The 14,499-nt window shown below is 33.4% G+C and overlaps 1 protein-coding gene across 2 annotated transcripts; it reads right to left on the reverse strand.

Moving 5' to 3' along the window:
- Window positions 1-307: 307 nt before the first annotated feature.
- Window positions 308-2,642, reverse strand: LOC105800638 (peroxisomal membrane protein PMP22). Of its 2 annotated transcripts, XM_012631872.2 has the most exons (7): window positions 2,400-2,637; window positions 2,161-2,259; window positions 1,943-2,044; window positions 1,584-1,659; window positions 1,244-1,314; window positions 1,069-1,154; window positions 308-537 (listed from the first exon to the last, which is right to left on the reverse strand). In XM_012631872.2, exons 1-7 carry the CDS (start codon window positions 2,469-2,471, stop codon window positions 483-485), a joined length of 561 nt encoding a protein of 186 aa, XP_012487326.1. In that variant the 5' UTR covers window positions 2,472-2,637; the 3' UTR covers window positions 308-482. The 2 variants fall into 2 exon arrangements, with proteins under 2 accessions (XP_012487326.1, XP_052476600.1); XM_052620640.1 differs by lacking the exon at window positions 1,943-2,044 and having other exon boundaries at window positions 2,400-2,642.
- Between the last annotated feature and the right edge of the window lie 11,857 nt (window positions 2,643-14,499).

The raw sequence follows: 14,499 nt of genomic DNA on the forward strand, positions 1-14,499 counted from the left end.
TGAGTTGTATTTACTTAAATTAAAAAGTAAATGATTTGATATTAGTTTAAATTATGGCTTGTATATCTATTGAACTAACTTAAAAATTCACTTATAAAATCAATTATCATTTGAATTAATTTTGACATATTTTAATTAAATTCATTTGATAAAATTAACTTAAGATATAAAAACAAATATTTCGATGAGTCGAAAATTTATTAACATTATGAGTTAGATTTTGAAAAGCTTCAACAATGCGTTTTCATGGAAGCAAGAAAATTAACTTGACATCGTTGAGAATCCGATGCTACAAAAATCTTGCGAATTTTTCACATCTCCGAACTAGTACCTTCTTTTTATATATAAAAGAAAAATGAAAATCAAATAGTCTAAAACAACCACATAATCAAAAGCCTATTTTAGAATCCAACAACAATGAAAATCTTAACACCCTTGCAAAGCTAAATCATAAGCCATACAAACAAGCTATAAGAGAAAGTCTACGCCGCCTTGATTGCAACTGATGATCTTGCTTTTAGGTTGAGGAAGATGGCCCTGAAATATTAGCAAGAAAAAACTTATATCATTCCGACTTTTCATTTCTTTTGACATATTCATACCAAGAAAATAAATATGAAATGGACACTCTTGTACTAAGAGCCATACAATATTGTGCCTTTTTTACTAAAAAATGAGAAAATTAGTCATTGTAGGATAAATTAAAAAGCAAACAGGTCATTCTATTAAAAGTTTCATCCATTTTTACCGTTAAAAACTGCTGTAGTTGACAGAACAACCATGTGTGCCTCATGCTGATATACAAATACTAGTTTTTAATGGCAGAAGTTGATGCTAGTTTGCTCTTTGGTATAACTTACAGAGATTAATTTGCCTATCCTTTTAATAAAGGAGACAAAATGCAATCTGACTCCTAATACAAGAGTCTATAATCTTCCAATTATACGGAAAACTTTCAAAAGAAAATTGCATATACTTGTGTCGGGGATACAAATACGTACCCGACATTCCGTTCCAAGGCAATAAACGGAAGAAAAATATGAGAGAATGAGGAAGACAAAGGCTCACCAGCACGAAGCGACGAAACTGTGAAACAAAACCCGGAACTGCAGAGGCATGTACTGGTAGTTTATCCACCCAACTATAGGCCAAAACTGCAAGTCAGAAAACATCAACATACTCATATTAGATATATATCCGTATCTAACACTTATCTCAAATTTGAGTATCTATTCCCATATACCCTCCACGCAGTCAATTGAACACTAGGATAATCCTTTCTAACTTTACTCCTTACTAAACCCCATGGTCTTCCTGTAAAAAACAATAACATAATAAATATCATTAGTTATTCGGATTTGAAATGTGTCTCATATGTTTGATTATATCTATGTTATTCGGATTTGGGGTCTCTTTTTCAATTTAATACCGTAAAGCATTTTGAACAATATCGAGTGTAAGTGTAAGATATGGATATATTCATTTTGTTATTTCATAGTTGTTTTGTGTATTTAAGATTATATTCTCGTATTTATGTACAAATATGAATCAAACACGAATCGATAATACGAAGGTATGAATACCTTCAACCACTAATCCATAATACATCATGAAGAAAAAATTGTTCCAAGGTGAAGAGGTCATCTGTTCCAACAACACCTAAAGGAAAACAAAAAGGAATAATTCGAATTTTCCAAGAAAAATTAAACAGTAAAAAATTAAAATCCGGGAATTAGCTAATGAAGTGAAAGACAATATGAGCATCGTGTTTTTTTGGTTAATATAACTTTTAGACCCTGAATTTGACAATCAAGTCCACTTTGATACCGGTCCACTTTGTAGGTGTATTTTAGTCTTGAACTTAAAAAAAAAAAATGCAAGCACTAAAATGGACTTAATTTCCAAGCTCAGGGACTAAAAGTTATATTAACCCCTTTTTTACCTTCTTTGCAACAGTTTTACTTCCTTTCTTTCCCCTGAAAATGATATCCATCACTTTATGAAGGAAGTGTCCAAATGGTCCTGAATATGCAAATCCATAAAGCTGCAAAGGGAGAATTCAATTTCTCTTTCTTCATTTTTTTTTCCTCTCCCAATTTTCTTGACATCCAAACATCAAACACAGAGAGAGCAAAAAAGAAAAAAAAGTCAACTCCATACCATGATGAGAAGCAATCTTCTCAATTGAATCCTTTTAACCCCAGAAATCTTTTGAGCTATTAAATCACTACAACCAGCTAAACACCCAGCTGTAATTGCCTGCAAAATCACCCCCCAAAAAAATCAAATAAAAAAATCAAACAAACACCCATTGATCAAAATTGAAGCAAGAGTCTAATAAAGTAATCAGTTTGAAAACATGGGTATTGATCAAAAAGAGATTTCTTTTTGTTATTTACCTTGGTTCTAAGAGGGTGAACTTGAAGTTGAATAAGGTATTTTCTCCAAGCTTCTTGGGCAATATCAGACATGGTGAAACAGAAAAATAAAAATAAAAATCTGCTTAAAAGGCTTTGATTTTGTTAAGAATATGACAAGAGAGGGTTTGTTAATGGAGTTTTTGGATTTGAGATTTTTTAGGACATGACAGAGTACGAGAATGGGAAGGAGATCTGTTATAAAAATGACAGCTTTGGGAGGCTTTACTTGCTGGGTAGTTGCGTTTAAGTTACACATGCGTGCGCGGCTACCATTTTCTCTTTGGTCAAAGTCTTTCAAGCACGTGTTTTTTCTTGGTTAAATTTGGGTTCTAGTCTATGTACTTTGTGAATGTTGTGGATTTAGTCCATGTACTTTTAATTTAATCAATTTTAGTTTTTTTTTACTTTTCAAATTGGTCAATTTTAGTCCATGCTCTTTTTTAATTTTGAAATTTTAGTCCTAACCCGAATATTAGTAGTTAAATATGTTTGATTAAATTGATTACTAGAATGTGTACAATTGTAGATTCAATCTATATTTTTCAACTGGATCACTTTAAGTCCTTATTGAATTTTAAAATTTTAATATTAGCACAAATGACAGTCATTAATCTATTAACAGGATTTTTAGTGAGTACTATGTGAAAATAATAAGTTACATATGATAATATATTTTTGTAACAAATATTGGAAATAACAAAAGTTAATTTAATTAATTTAATAACTATATTTGGTGATGATTTAAACTTTAAAATTTAAAAAGTATAGGGACTAAAAGGTAACTAAATTAAAATATAAGGATTAAATTTATAAATTTTGTAAAACATAGGGACTAACAGCAGAGTTCAACCTTTTCCATTGTTTAAAGAAAAAGGATCGTGTAAAATGGTGGCTTAGAAATGCACGACTAGGATTATATCGGTTGGGTTGAGAAATGTTTCCGTCTGACTAGAAAGATTAAATCGATTTTTGAGTGAATTATTTGAAATTGATTGAATTTGAGATAAAAATTAGTTGAACTGATTTTAAAATTTTTATGATATTTTAAAAATTTATTCAATTAAAATTAAATTGAATATCGAATTGAAAATCAATAATTTGATTGTTTTGATCATTGGTTTGATTTTCAAACCATGATGACTACATGTAAATTTGTACGCGAATTGTGTTGCCTATTCAAGTCGAAAGTAAACTTATTCACCGGTCGGGATACTCGTCTAAATTTGAATTTTCATTCAAAATACGAAAAGATTTGGACAAAAATAAAATATTTGAAAAATGGACTTAAACAATAAAAATTAGAGTTGTTTAAAATATTGATCAAATTTGAGCTTCAAATTCGAAGCCTAAGACTATCATATTTTTATATTAGAAAATAAATGTTAAGTTGTCTATATTTAAAATTTTAATAAAATAAAAATTAAAGCATCAAATGTTAAATTAAAAATAATATATTTTAAAAAGAGTTTGAATTAGTCATTTAAAAATATTAGTCGGCTTAAGTAAAGTTTTAGATCCATATTTTGGGTTGAATTAGACTTGGGCAAAATATCTATACTATTAATAAAGCCCCTGAATGAGTTGGTGTCATGGATTAACTGGGTACCAACTCAATTAAGAAATTATGAAAATATCCTTCCTTAATTAAAATGAGTCATATTATTAGAGGGTATTTTAGCCTTTTTATTTTAAAATAATTGTAGTGCATTTAGTATTATTTATTTAGATGTATTTATGTGTTTAAATTTCGTTTTACTCATAAATTAATCTATTTTTTATTTTAATATTATACATATTTCATGTGTTATTATAATTAATTAATTTCAAATAATATGTTTCATTATTTATTATTTCTTATTATTAAACACATATTTAAATTCTAAATTTATTATTTCCACTTCCATATAGAATTTCTAATAAAATATTACCATCATACCTCGATGAACTCATCCAATATTTAAGAGGAATAGACAAATATGTTAGATTCAATAAATTGGTTGTAGAAAAAAATTTAACTCGTAAAATATATATTCCAAATTTTAATAAATATATATATATATAAATAATAAATAAAATTAATACAAGTGAGCATAATTAAGTTTAGGTCAACTAATTATAAATAATGATAAATTTGGTAAATATTTGAGGTCCATATTTTAGTATGAGTCGAGCTTGAACACCTATGTATGATATTAATACTGTAACAGGCCAATTCTGCCCGGCCCACTATAAACAAAAATAACCAAATAAATAAAACCAAATAAATAAGAGTCCAAAGTCTAAATTACAATGATAGCCCATTTAAAAAACAGTAGGCCCAAAATTATAAACCCAAAGGACCCAAATCAGAGAAACCCTAATGGCCCAAGTGGCCCAAAAACCTAAACAGTGTTCAAAAATAGAAACCCTAATCTAGCCTGCGTGCCGCTGTTCCTTCCCACCTCAGCGTCGCACCCTAGCCTCTACCACCGTCAACCACCACCTGCAAGGACAGAACAAACACACAAAAGAAACAGTGGCAAGAACAGTAGAAAAAAAGAAAATAATAGTGTAGAATCGGCTATAAAAAGCCTAAAAACCCAATTGTAAGGGGACTTAAAAAAAAAAGATGAGAAATTGAATACAAAAAAAGCAAAAAAAAATGTGATTTATTTTTCTGTTTTATTTATTTTTAAGCAAAGAAAATAAATAAATATAATATATAAAAAAAGGGGGACCTTCCGCCTAACTCTGTTTTCGCATTGCCGTTAAGAGCCTCGTCTCCTCCTATCCCGAAAGTTGTCAAACCAGCGAACAAAAAAAAGGGAAAGATCGAAACTTTTTTTTTTCTTTTAAAGGGTTTTGGCCTTCAGATCGGGGTTTGGGGAATTGAAAGGCCAAAAAAGGGCCATCTTTTGCATTTTCGGCCATTGAGAGCGGCAGAGCCCGTCACCGGCGACCGGTGGCTGATACGAGTCTAAAATTTGAGTAAAGAAATAAAAGAAAATTTGAAAAAGAGAAGAGAGACTTGAGAAGATAAGAGAATTCTGAAATTGTTTTCTTCTGATTTTCTTGATAACTGCTTCCCTATGCAATACATGCAATTTAAAGAAAATTAACAAAGAAATGACATGGAACTATTCTGTTATAACCAAAACGCTCCGTATTACTAATTCCCAAAACTCTCCGTTTCAATTAAAATTCGCAAATTTCTTCTGCTAGTTTTTTAGCTCATAACAATAATCCCTTCCCGGATAACAGCCTTGTCCTCAAGGCTGAAAATGAGGAAATTTGGCTTGGATTGCAGTGAAGGATTCCCATGTTGCATCTTCGGGGAAAGAGTCAGCCCATTCTACTAACACTTCAGTCAAAGCTTGACTCCCTTTCTTAACTATCATTCGGTCAATAATGCGAACCGACTCTTTTGGTAAAGCATCATGAGCATCCACCAGTGGCAATTGATTTTGAGTTGGAGCAGAACCCACATACTTCTTCAATTGAGAAACATGGAATTTAGGGTGAATCCGGGAATTATGTGGGAGTTGTAGAGTATAAGCCACTGCCCCTACTTTCTGGATCACAGGAAAAGGTCCATAGTACTTTGGGGACAGTTTCTGATTGGAAATCTTCCAAATCGATTGTTGTCTGTAAGGTTGCAATCGCAAGTAAACCATGTTACCAACTTCAAAGCTTCTCTCAGAGCGGTGTTTGTCTGCAAAATGCTTCATACGAATTTGAGCTTTCTTGAGGCAAAACTGGAGTGACTTTCTGGCAGCAGCCAAATAAGGCATGTGTGTAGGTGGGGGCTGTCCATACAAAGCCTCATACGGGGTGAGCTGAATAGAGGAATGATAGGAAGAATTATACTACCATTCAACAAGTGGTAGCCATTGAAACTAGTGTGCAGGTGTTTCCCCTGTCATACACCGCAAATAATTTTTAAGGCATCGATTCAGGACCTCAGTCTGGCCATCTGTTTGAGGGTGGTAGGCTGTCGACAATAAGAGGTTAGTTCCCAATTTCCAAAAGAGCTCCTGCCAAAAACTACTAATGAAGATTCTATCCCTGTCCGATATGATGGAATCAGGCATGCCATGTAGTTTGTAGACTTTAGTCAGATATTCATGGGCCACATTTTTAGCTGTATATGGATGAGTCAAAGCTAAAAAGTGACCATATTTAGTGAGATGGTCGACCACCAAAAGAATGGAATCCTTTCTATTTAAAGCTGAAAATCCTTCAATGAAGTCCATGCTGATCACAGACCAAGCTCGATTAGGTATTGGTAAAGACTGTAGAAGACCAGGGGAAGCCACTGATTCACCTTTGCATTTTTGACAAATTATACATTTGCGGATCTATTTCTTAACATCAGTAGTAAGGCCCTTCCAGTATAGTTGGCTCGAAAGCCATTTCCTGATAACGTGCACCCCTGAATGGCCTCTAATGCACTAGCGTGGAAGTGGAGGAACAACTCCTGTCGCAGTTGTGGAACCTTCCCCACCACGATCTTTCCTTTTCTGAACAGAAACCGGCCATCACAAGAATACTTTTGGTCATGATTTTGAAGCTACAGAATATTCTGAAGTGGAGTAACGGCCACTTGGTCGGACAAAAACCTCAAACTCTAATGATCTGTTTGTATTTTAAAGTGCCGACCAACCAAGTAGGTATACCACTTTCGAACCGCCAATAAAACCGCCAACATCTCTTTCTCATATATTGATAAGGCTTGATGGCGTACCCCAAGAGCTTTGCTAAAAAAGGCTATCGGCCTACCTTGTTGTTGTAAAACCACACCAATGCCAAACCCACTTGCATTTGTGTCCATCGTAAATTCTAGCTGAAAATTAGGAAGTACCAACACAGGAGCTATACTCAGAGCTTGTTTAAGTGCTTGAAAAGCTTCAGTAGCTTGGTCGGACCATTCCTAACCATTTTTTTAACAAGTCAGTTAATGGTCGAGCAATCACTCCATAATTCTTTATAAATCTCCTATAGTATCCCGTGAGACCAAGAAAGTTGCGCAGCTCCTTCATTGATCGAGGAATGGACCATGAATATATGCAATCAATTTTAGTGGTATCCATAGAAATCGTTCCTTCATGCAGAACATGTCCTAAATATTGAATTTGGGATGAACCAAAACAACATTTTGTCATCTTAGCATATAATTGCTGCTCTCTTAGATTAAGAAGAACTGACCTCAAATATTGCAGGTGCTACGACCACGATGTTGAGTAGACAAGTATGTCATCGAAAAAGACTAGCACAAATTTCCTCAACAATGGCTTAAAAATTGAGTTCATGAGAGCTTGAAAACTGAAAGGGGCATTAGTGAGGCCAAAGGGCATCACAAGAAATTCATAGTGCCCCTCGTGTGTTCGAAATGCAGTTTTATGTACATCAAGTTCCTACATACGAATTTGGTGATAACCAGACCTTAAATCCAGTTTAGAAAATACTCTAGCTTCCCCTAGTTCATCCAATAACTCCTCAATTACAGGAATAGGAAATTTATCCTTAATTGTATGTTGTTTTAGTTGCCTATAATCCACACACAATCTTCAGCTCCCATCTTTCTTCTGAACCATGACAATAGGAGAGGCAAAAGCGCTTGTACTGTCGCGAATAATTCCAGCTTGAAGCATTTCCTGAATGAGCTTCTCCATCTGTCTTCTGAAATACTGGATATCGATAGAGCCGAATTTTGATTACTGCTCCTTCATCCTTTAAGGGAATTTTATGGTCATGCATCCTACGATGTGGCAACCCTTTTGGAACTTGAAATATGTCATCAAGTTCCATCAATAATTCTTAAAGCTGGTTCCCATGGCTCTTGTCCTCATTGGTAGAAAGCGTCACTTGTTCAGGTGAGCTCAATACTGTTGTAAAAGGTTTCAACAACTGCCCCATTATTGTAAAACATCTCGAGTTGAATTCCTTATTTCCAGCTGCTAACGAACCAGGGACTATGCCTTGAAGAACACATAATTCCCCTGCTAAGTTGAACTGCATAGTCAAAGAACTAAAGTTCCAAATAATGTCCCCAAACGCCAATAACCACTGCACCCCCAACACCATATCACAACCTTTCAACGACAAAACCATGAAGTCAGTTTCAAACTTGTGATCCTGCACCTCCCATGTAACCCTTTTGCATAATCCCCTAGTAAACAAACAACTTTCATTCGCCACCGAGACCCTCAATTGCCCCTAGCGCATCACTAGTAAAGACAATCTATTGACCAGTCTTATGTCAATAAAATTATGTGTACTCCCTGAATCAACTAGAATGATAGCCCAATTTGTCCCCACTCGAGCAGCCACCCTCATGGTATTATGCCCTTATAAACCAGTAAGAGTATGTAGCGAAATTGTAGGTGACTTAAGACCCTCTTCATCATTCCTATTTTCTTCTAATTTGTCAGAGCACTCCTAAAATTCCTCAACTTCACCATCAGAAAGAGGTTCCAGTAAGACTTGATACAATTGGGATTTCATGCATTTATGCCCCGCATGGTATTTATCCCTACACCAGAAATAAAGGCCCTTTTGTTTCCTTTCAGCCATCAATGCTGGAGATATGGTTTTAGACCCTGAGTTGTTTGATGATACATTGGTAACAGACTGTGAACTTGCTACCAACTTTGTGGGAAAAGAAGAGTGCCTCGAGATAGCTGAAGTGTTGGTTAAAGTTTTAGGTGAGCTAACCCCCAAAGTTGTAGGCCCCTTCCCTGAATAAGAGATGAGTATTTCGATTTTTCTAGCTAACTGGAAAGCTTCCATCAGTGTCAAAAGTGCAAATAAATCCAAGTAGTGACCTATTTCAGCCTTCAAATTTTTAAGAAAAATACTAAGAGCATTCGACTCTGGCATATGTAATTGATTTAGTAATCCTACAAACAGATCTTGAAATTGCTCAACAGTACCTTGCTATTTCAAGTTGACCAGCTCTCTCATCGGATCCCCGAATGGCCCACATCCAAACGATCTTGGAGGCTCTTTATATACGCCGGCCAAGACAGCATTTGCAAGCCTCCATTTCTCTGAGAATAGAAATGATGCCATTCTAACGCTCGACCCTCTAGGTTTAACATTACAAGACGGACCTTACTAGCATCGAGTGTACCTTCTGCTTCAAAATATTGCTCCAGTTTGGTCCACCATCCCCGAAAATTAGTACCATCGAACTTGAGGCACTCCAACCGGCTGAATTTAATAGAAGCTCCCGCCATATGAAGGATCCCTCAAGTGTACACTACCCCCATCCGTAATAAAGGGTTCCGTCTGAACCTGTGGTAATTTGGTGTTCTTAGGTAAGAACCCTGGAGGAGCTCCCCAAACCCCTTTACCTTTATCCACTGTAACATTTGCTGATGAACCTATCGGCGGTGGTCCAAAATACTGACCCAACAAGGCTTGTAAATCTCCTCGAAACTCAGCTTTAAACTCCTACAGTCAAGTTTCCATTTTGGTCTCCAAATGAGCTATTTCCTTTTGGATTTTAAAAATTTCCTGCTGCATACTTCCCATCTCCTTCTGCAACCGAGTAGATACACTATCGCTAGCCTTCAAAAGGGATCGTTAAAGCTCTGATACCCTTGATACGAGACTATAATTTGAGTAGAGAAAGAAAAGAAAATTTGAAAAAGAGAAGTGAGAATTGAGAAGATAAAAGAATTCAGAAATTATTTTCTTCTGATTTTCTTGATAACTGCTTCCCCATGCAATACATGCAATTTAAAGAAAACTAACAAAAAAGTGACGTGGAACCATTCTGTTATAACCAAAACGCCCCGTATTACTAATTCCCAAAACTCCTCTTTTCAATTAAACTTCGCGAATTTTTTCTGCTAGTTTTTCAGCTCATAACAGTGGCCGTCGTGGGGGCTCGCCGGACCCAGTGGCCGTCCATAAGGCATGTTTTAGAAAAAAAAAAGAGGGTTTTCTATTTTTTTAAACTGATATGAAATGATTTTTTTTTCTTTTTTTAAACTTAAATAGGGATAAAACTGACGTCGTTTTTGCCTGTTTCCTTAAACCCCAAAATGGCGTCATTTTGATGGATTGACCCGCCAACCCGACTCGACCCAGTAGGATTCACGTGGTTTTGTAAAGGGTGTTTAATTGCTTCTTTGTCCCTTCCGCTTTTTTGTTACTTTTCAATTTCATCCTACTGATTATTATTTTCTTTTATTTTTGCCCCTTTTGTTTTGATTTTGTGTAATTTAGTCTTTGGACCAGTGTGGACCGTTTAGGGGATGACACGTGTGCTGGGTTTGGGATAATTACCCATTTGGTTCCTCTTCATGTTTGCGTTTTAAGTTAAATTCTTTATTTTTTTTGACATTAGATTTTGCCGGATTTTAAATCTGGTCCTTTATGCCCCTTTTTTATTTATTTCGCAAATTCATGCTTTAAACTTTGTTTAAATTTCAATTTAATCTTTAATCTACTTAATTTCAATCCTTTTTATAAGCCGTTTTATTTATTTATTTATTATTTCTTCCACCTTCTTCCATAATTAAAATTTATTTATTTATATTCCTTGTATGTGCTTTTATATTTTATTATCATTATCATTATTATTTTATTATGCAAATTAGAATTATGATTTATTATTATTACTATGCTTATATTTTATTATGCATATTATTATACCATTATTATCACAAATTTTTGTTGCATTATTATTATTCTTCTTCATTATATTGTTAAATAAAATATTAATCATGTCATAATCATTATCATTATTATAATCAATTTGTGTTGCATTATTACTATTAGATTATCGTGATCTTAGCTACCTACTTATTATTGTTTTTTACCATCATCATTTCGATTTTTCTTCTCTTTATTCGCGTAGCCGTTTTATTTTTATTTTAGTACCTACCATATGTCCCCTTAGGTTTAGATACATTTATTTGTTTCCTCACTACGGCTCAACCACGTATCATATTAAGTGGTGAATCTGTTTTTTACACAACTTATAAGAAATAATTAAAACTAAGACAATGTTCGTTATTTTTGGAACTTGTAGAGTTGTGCTCTAACTTACGAGATTCGGCTTTCTCTTTGAATCCAGATAACCGAACATCCTTTTTAAAATTAAAATACATGAGATTTTGTTAGATAATCAAATAATGAGTAAACTTATTTTGAGGATTCAATATGTCGTGTCCTAAGTTACGGGATGTGACATTTTTGTTTACCTCGAAATAAGAAGGCCTTTTACATCTGTTTTACTTTACCTAAGTAATTTTAATTAAAAATATCATTTTGCAAGATGGGATTGTATTTTAAATTCTTTTCAATTTTTTAATTCTCAGCATTAAGACATTAAGTAATCTACTAGGTACTAATTTTGGACATCACGAGGGTGTTAATCCTTTCTCGTGCGTAATCGACTCTCGAACCTATTTTCTGAATTTTGTAGACCAAAAAGTATCGTTTTAATAAGTATAACATTTTATTAAAATGAGCTTTGAGGTGATCCAATCACACTTAAATAAAAAGATTGATCTCTATTTTCGTTTTTTTAAATAAAAATAAAATTTGATTTCAAAAGGTTTCGACAAATATCATTGATGGATTGGATCCAATCTTTAATTACATAATAGGGTTTAGACTAAATTTAAAATCCAAATAAACTATGCCTTTAAACGAGTGCTTTTTATCCATCGACTCAATAATCACGTATACATAATTAAAACAAAGGCATACAACCAAAATAAAATTAAAAACTAAAAATATAAAATATAAAATTCAACAGTCGAAGTGCTTGGCCTTAAAAGAGGTTACATATATTCTTCAAAATATAAATATGATTTAATAATGATGTAAATATGTAATTAAGAAATTGATGTAATCTCCTTTGATAGCTACTGCTGATTATCTCTTCATTGTAGGAGGCATGCTTGGTGGAGCAGTTGCTGGTCCTTTCCAACCTGCAATATATACATTTGCATTAAGGGTGAATTTGGTTAAGTTTTTGAGATTTTACGATTTTCCATTTTTTATATTAATTTTGGGATTTGGATTTTTTTTAACATAAAATTAGTTTTTATTCTTTAAATTTTTAGATATTATTTAGTAAAGTTTTGAAGTTTTTTTGAAAAATATTTTATATTAAAAATTTTAAGTTAATTTCACTATTTTAATATAAAATTTTAAATTTTAAATCATAAAATTAAAATTAATTATAAATTTAATTTAATAAAAAGAAAATTTAGTTCATTTCGAATAATTGTGATTTTTAAACTGGTGTTCCATAAATCATCCAAACATCTTTGTCAGACAATTTTTGGTTTTTTGATTTTCTTACCCGATCCTAAATTTGCTTGTCAGACAAATTTGATTACTAAATAATTTTGCTTGTTAAGGCTCATTTCGGCCCAATTTGATAGGTTTGATCATTATACTTGTCAATCTGAAATTGAATTGATTTCAATTCAAAACATATCCTAATTCAAAACTAATCTGAACTTAAAACAATTGGAACAAAAAACTCGAAAGAATTTGAACTTAAAATATTTTGACTCAAAATTCAATAATTTTAAAATAAACTAAACTCGAAATAATCTAATAATTTTAAAATCTGAATTCACTCGACCCATAAAGCATGTATTTATGAAATCAGGCAGAGAAAAAAATTCAACCTCTGGAAGGATCAAAGCCTCTAGCTTTGAGCTCAGCATGTTCTTGACAAAGAGCACATGATTCACAGCAAAAATGGACACAACAATCATGGCATGGCTCAGCTGGCAACCCGAATTTGGCTCTTAGTTTCTCTCTATAAACACACGACAGTAGGCATTGGCATGAAAACAACATCAATACACAATATATGCAACCTTGTTGCACGCAAGCTGTTTTTCAGACAAAACAAAAAAAAAAAAATTATGTATCAGACACACCATTAATGGCTGTTTGTCGAAGAGGCCGATGAGATATGATAATGGAATTTGTCGAGGAGAGACCAATTTAAAAAAATCTTCAAAATCTTGTTTATTGGAAGTTGTCTAACCCTTCAAATGGATAGTATTGATCCTAGCCAAAGTTTTGTTTCCCAACTCCGTGAAGAGTCCGAGGCTATATAAGAAGGTAGTGGATTCATAGAGCGAGAACGCTTTGTTGGAAAGGACTGCCATCTATCAAGGAGACATGAGCATACACGCTTGATAGCTTGATCAAGTGGTAGCATAATTATCGGTAAAAGTACCATAGAGGTCCTATATTAAGAGTCAAATTGTATTTTGCTCCTTATACTAAAAAAAGGGGCAAATTAACCCTTTCTGTTAATAATTTCATCTACTTGTATTTATATAAAAAAAACTGACATGACTAATGAAAAAGCCAAACAGTGATACGTAGCGCGCCACATGTATCTTGTGTTGATGTACAAGGACTAATTTTTAACAATAAAAATAAATGAAATATTTAATAGAAAGACCAGTTTGCTATTTGATCTAATGAACAATGACTAATTGACACTTGTTTTGAATAAAGTGAGCAAAATACAATACAACTCTTAAATAAGGGCTTCATGATTCTTTTATCTACACTTGTCCATTGTTATTATTTAAGGGGCAAGGATTTAAACATTACCGAATGCGAATACTCGCGCGATAGATGATGAATCCACCACTTCCTGAGACAACTTCAAGCACTTTAGAAAAATATCAACTCATTGAGAGTTGTAACAACTCCCAATAAAAAATATTTCAAAACTAATCGACCTCCCTCAAATATGTTCTTACTGCTTTGTCCTTGATCAACCATTTCAGCTATTTGGCCAAAGGTGACACATGGGAGACAGCATGTTATGCAGCCTGCATTTCGAGTTCAAAAGATAATAAAAAACCAAATCCGATTTTAATTTAATTCGTTTCATGCAATCGTATTTGAAAGATAAATGTGTAAACTTACAGGTTCCGATATCGCCTCCGCAACCGCAAAGAGATGCCGACCACTTAGGTGGCTGAGGGCGGTGAAAGATGTTCATAATAATTTTCTCAAACGCAAAGAGACCAAATTAGGTGATTAACAATTTGATCCATGCATTGTAATTTATAGCATATTGGCATTGGCATTTGGT

Source organism: Gossypium raimondii, chromosome 9, assembly GCF_025698545.1.
Source record: "Gossypium raimondii isolate GPD5lz chromosome 9, ASM2569854v1, whole genome shotgun sequence".
Classification (NCBI taxonomy): Eukaryota; Viridiplantae; Streptophyta; class Magnoliopsida; order Malvales; family Malvaceae; genus Gossypium; species Gossypium raimondii.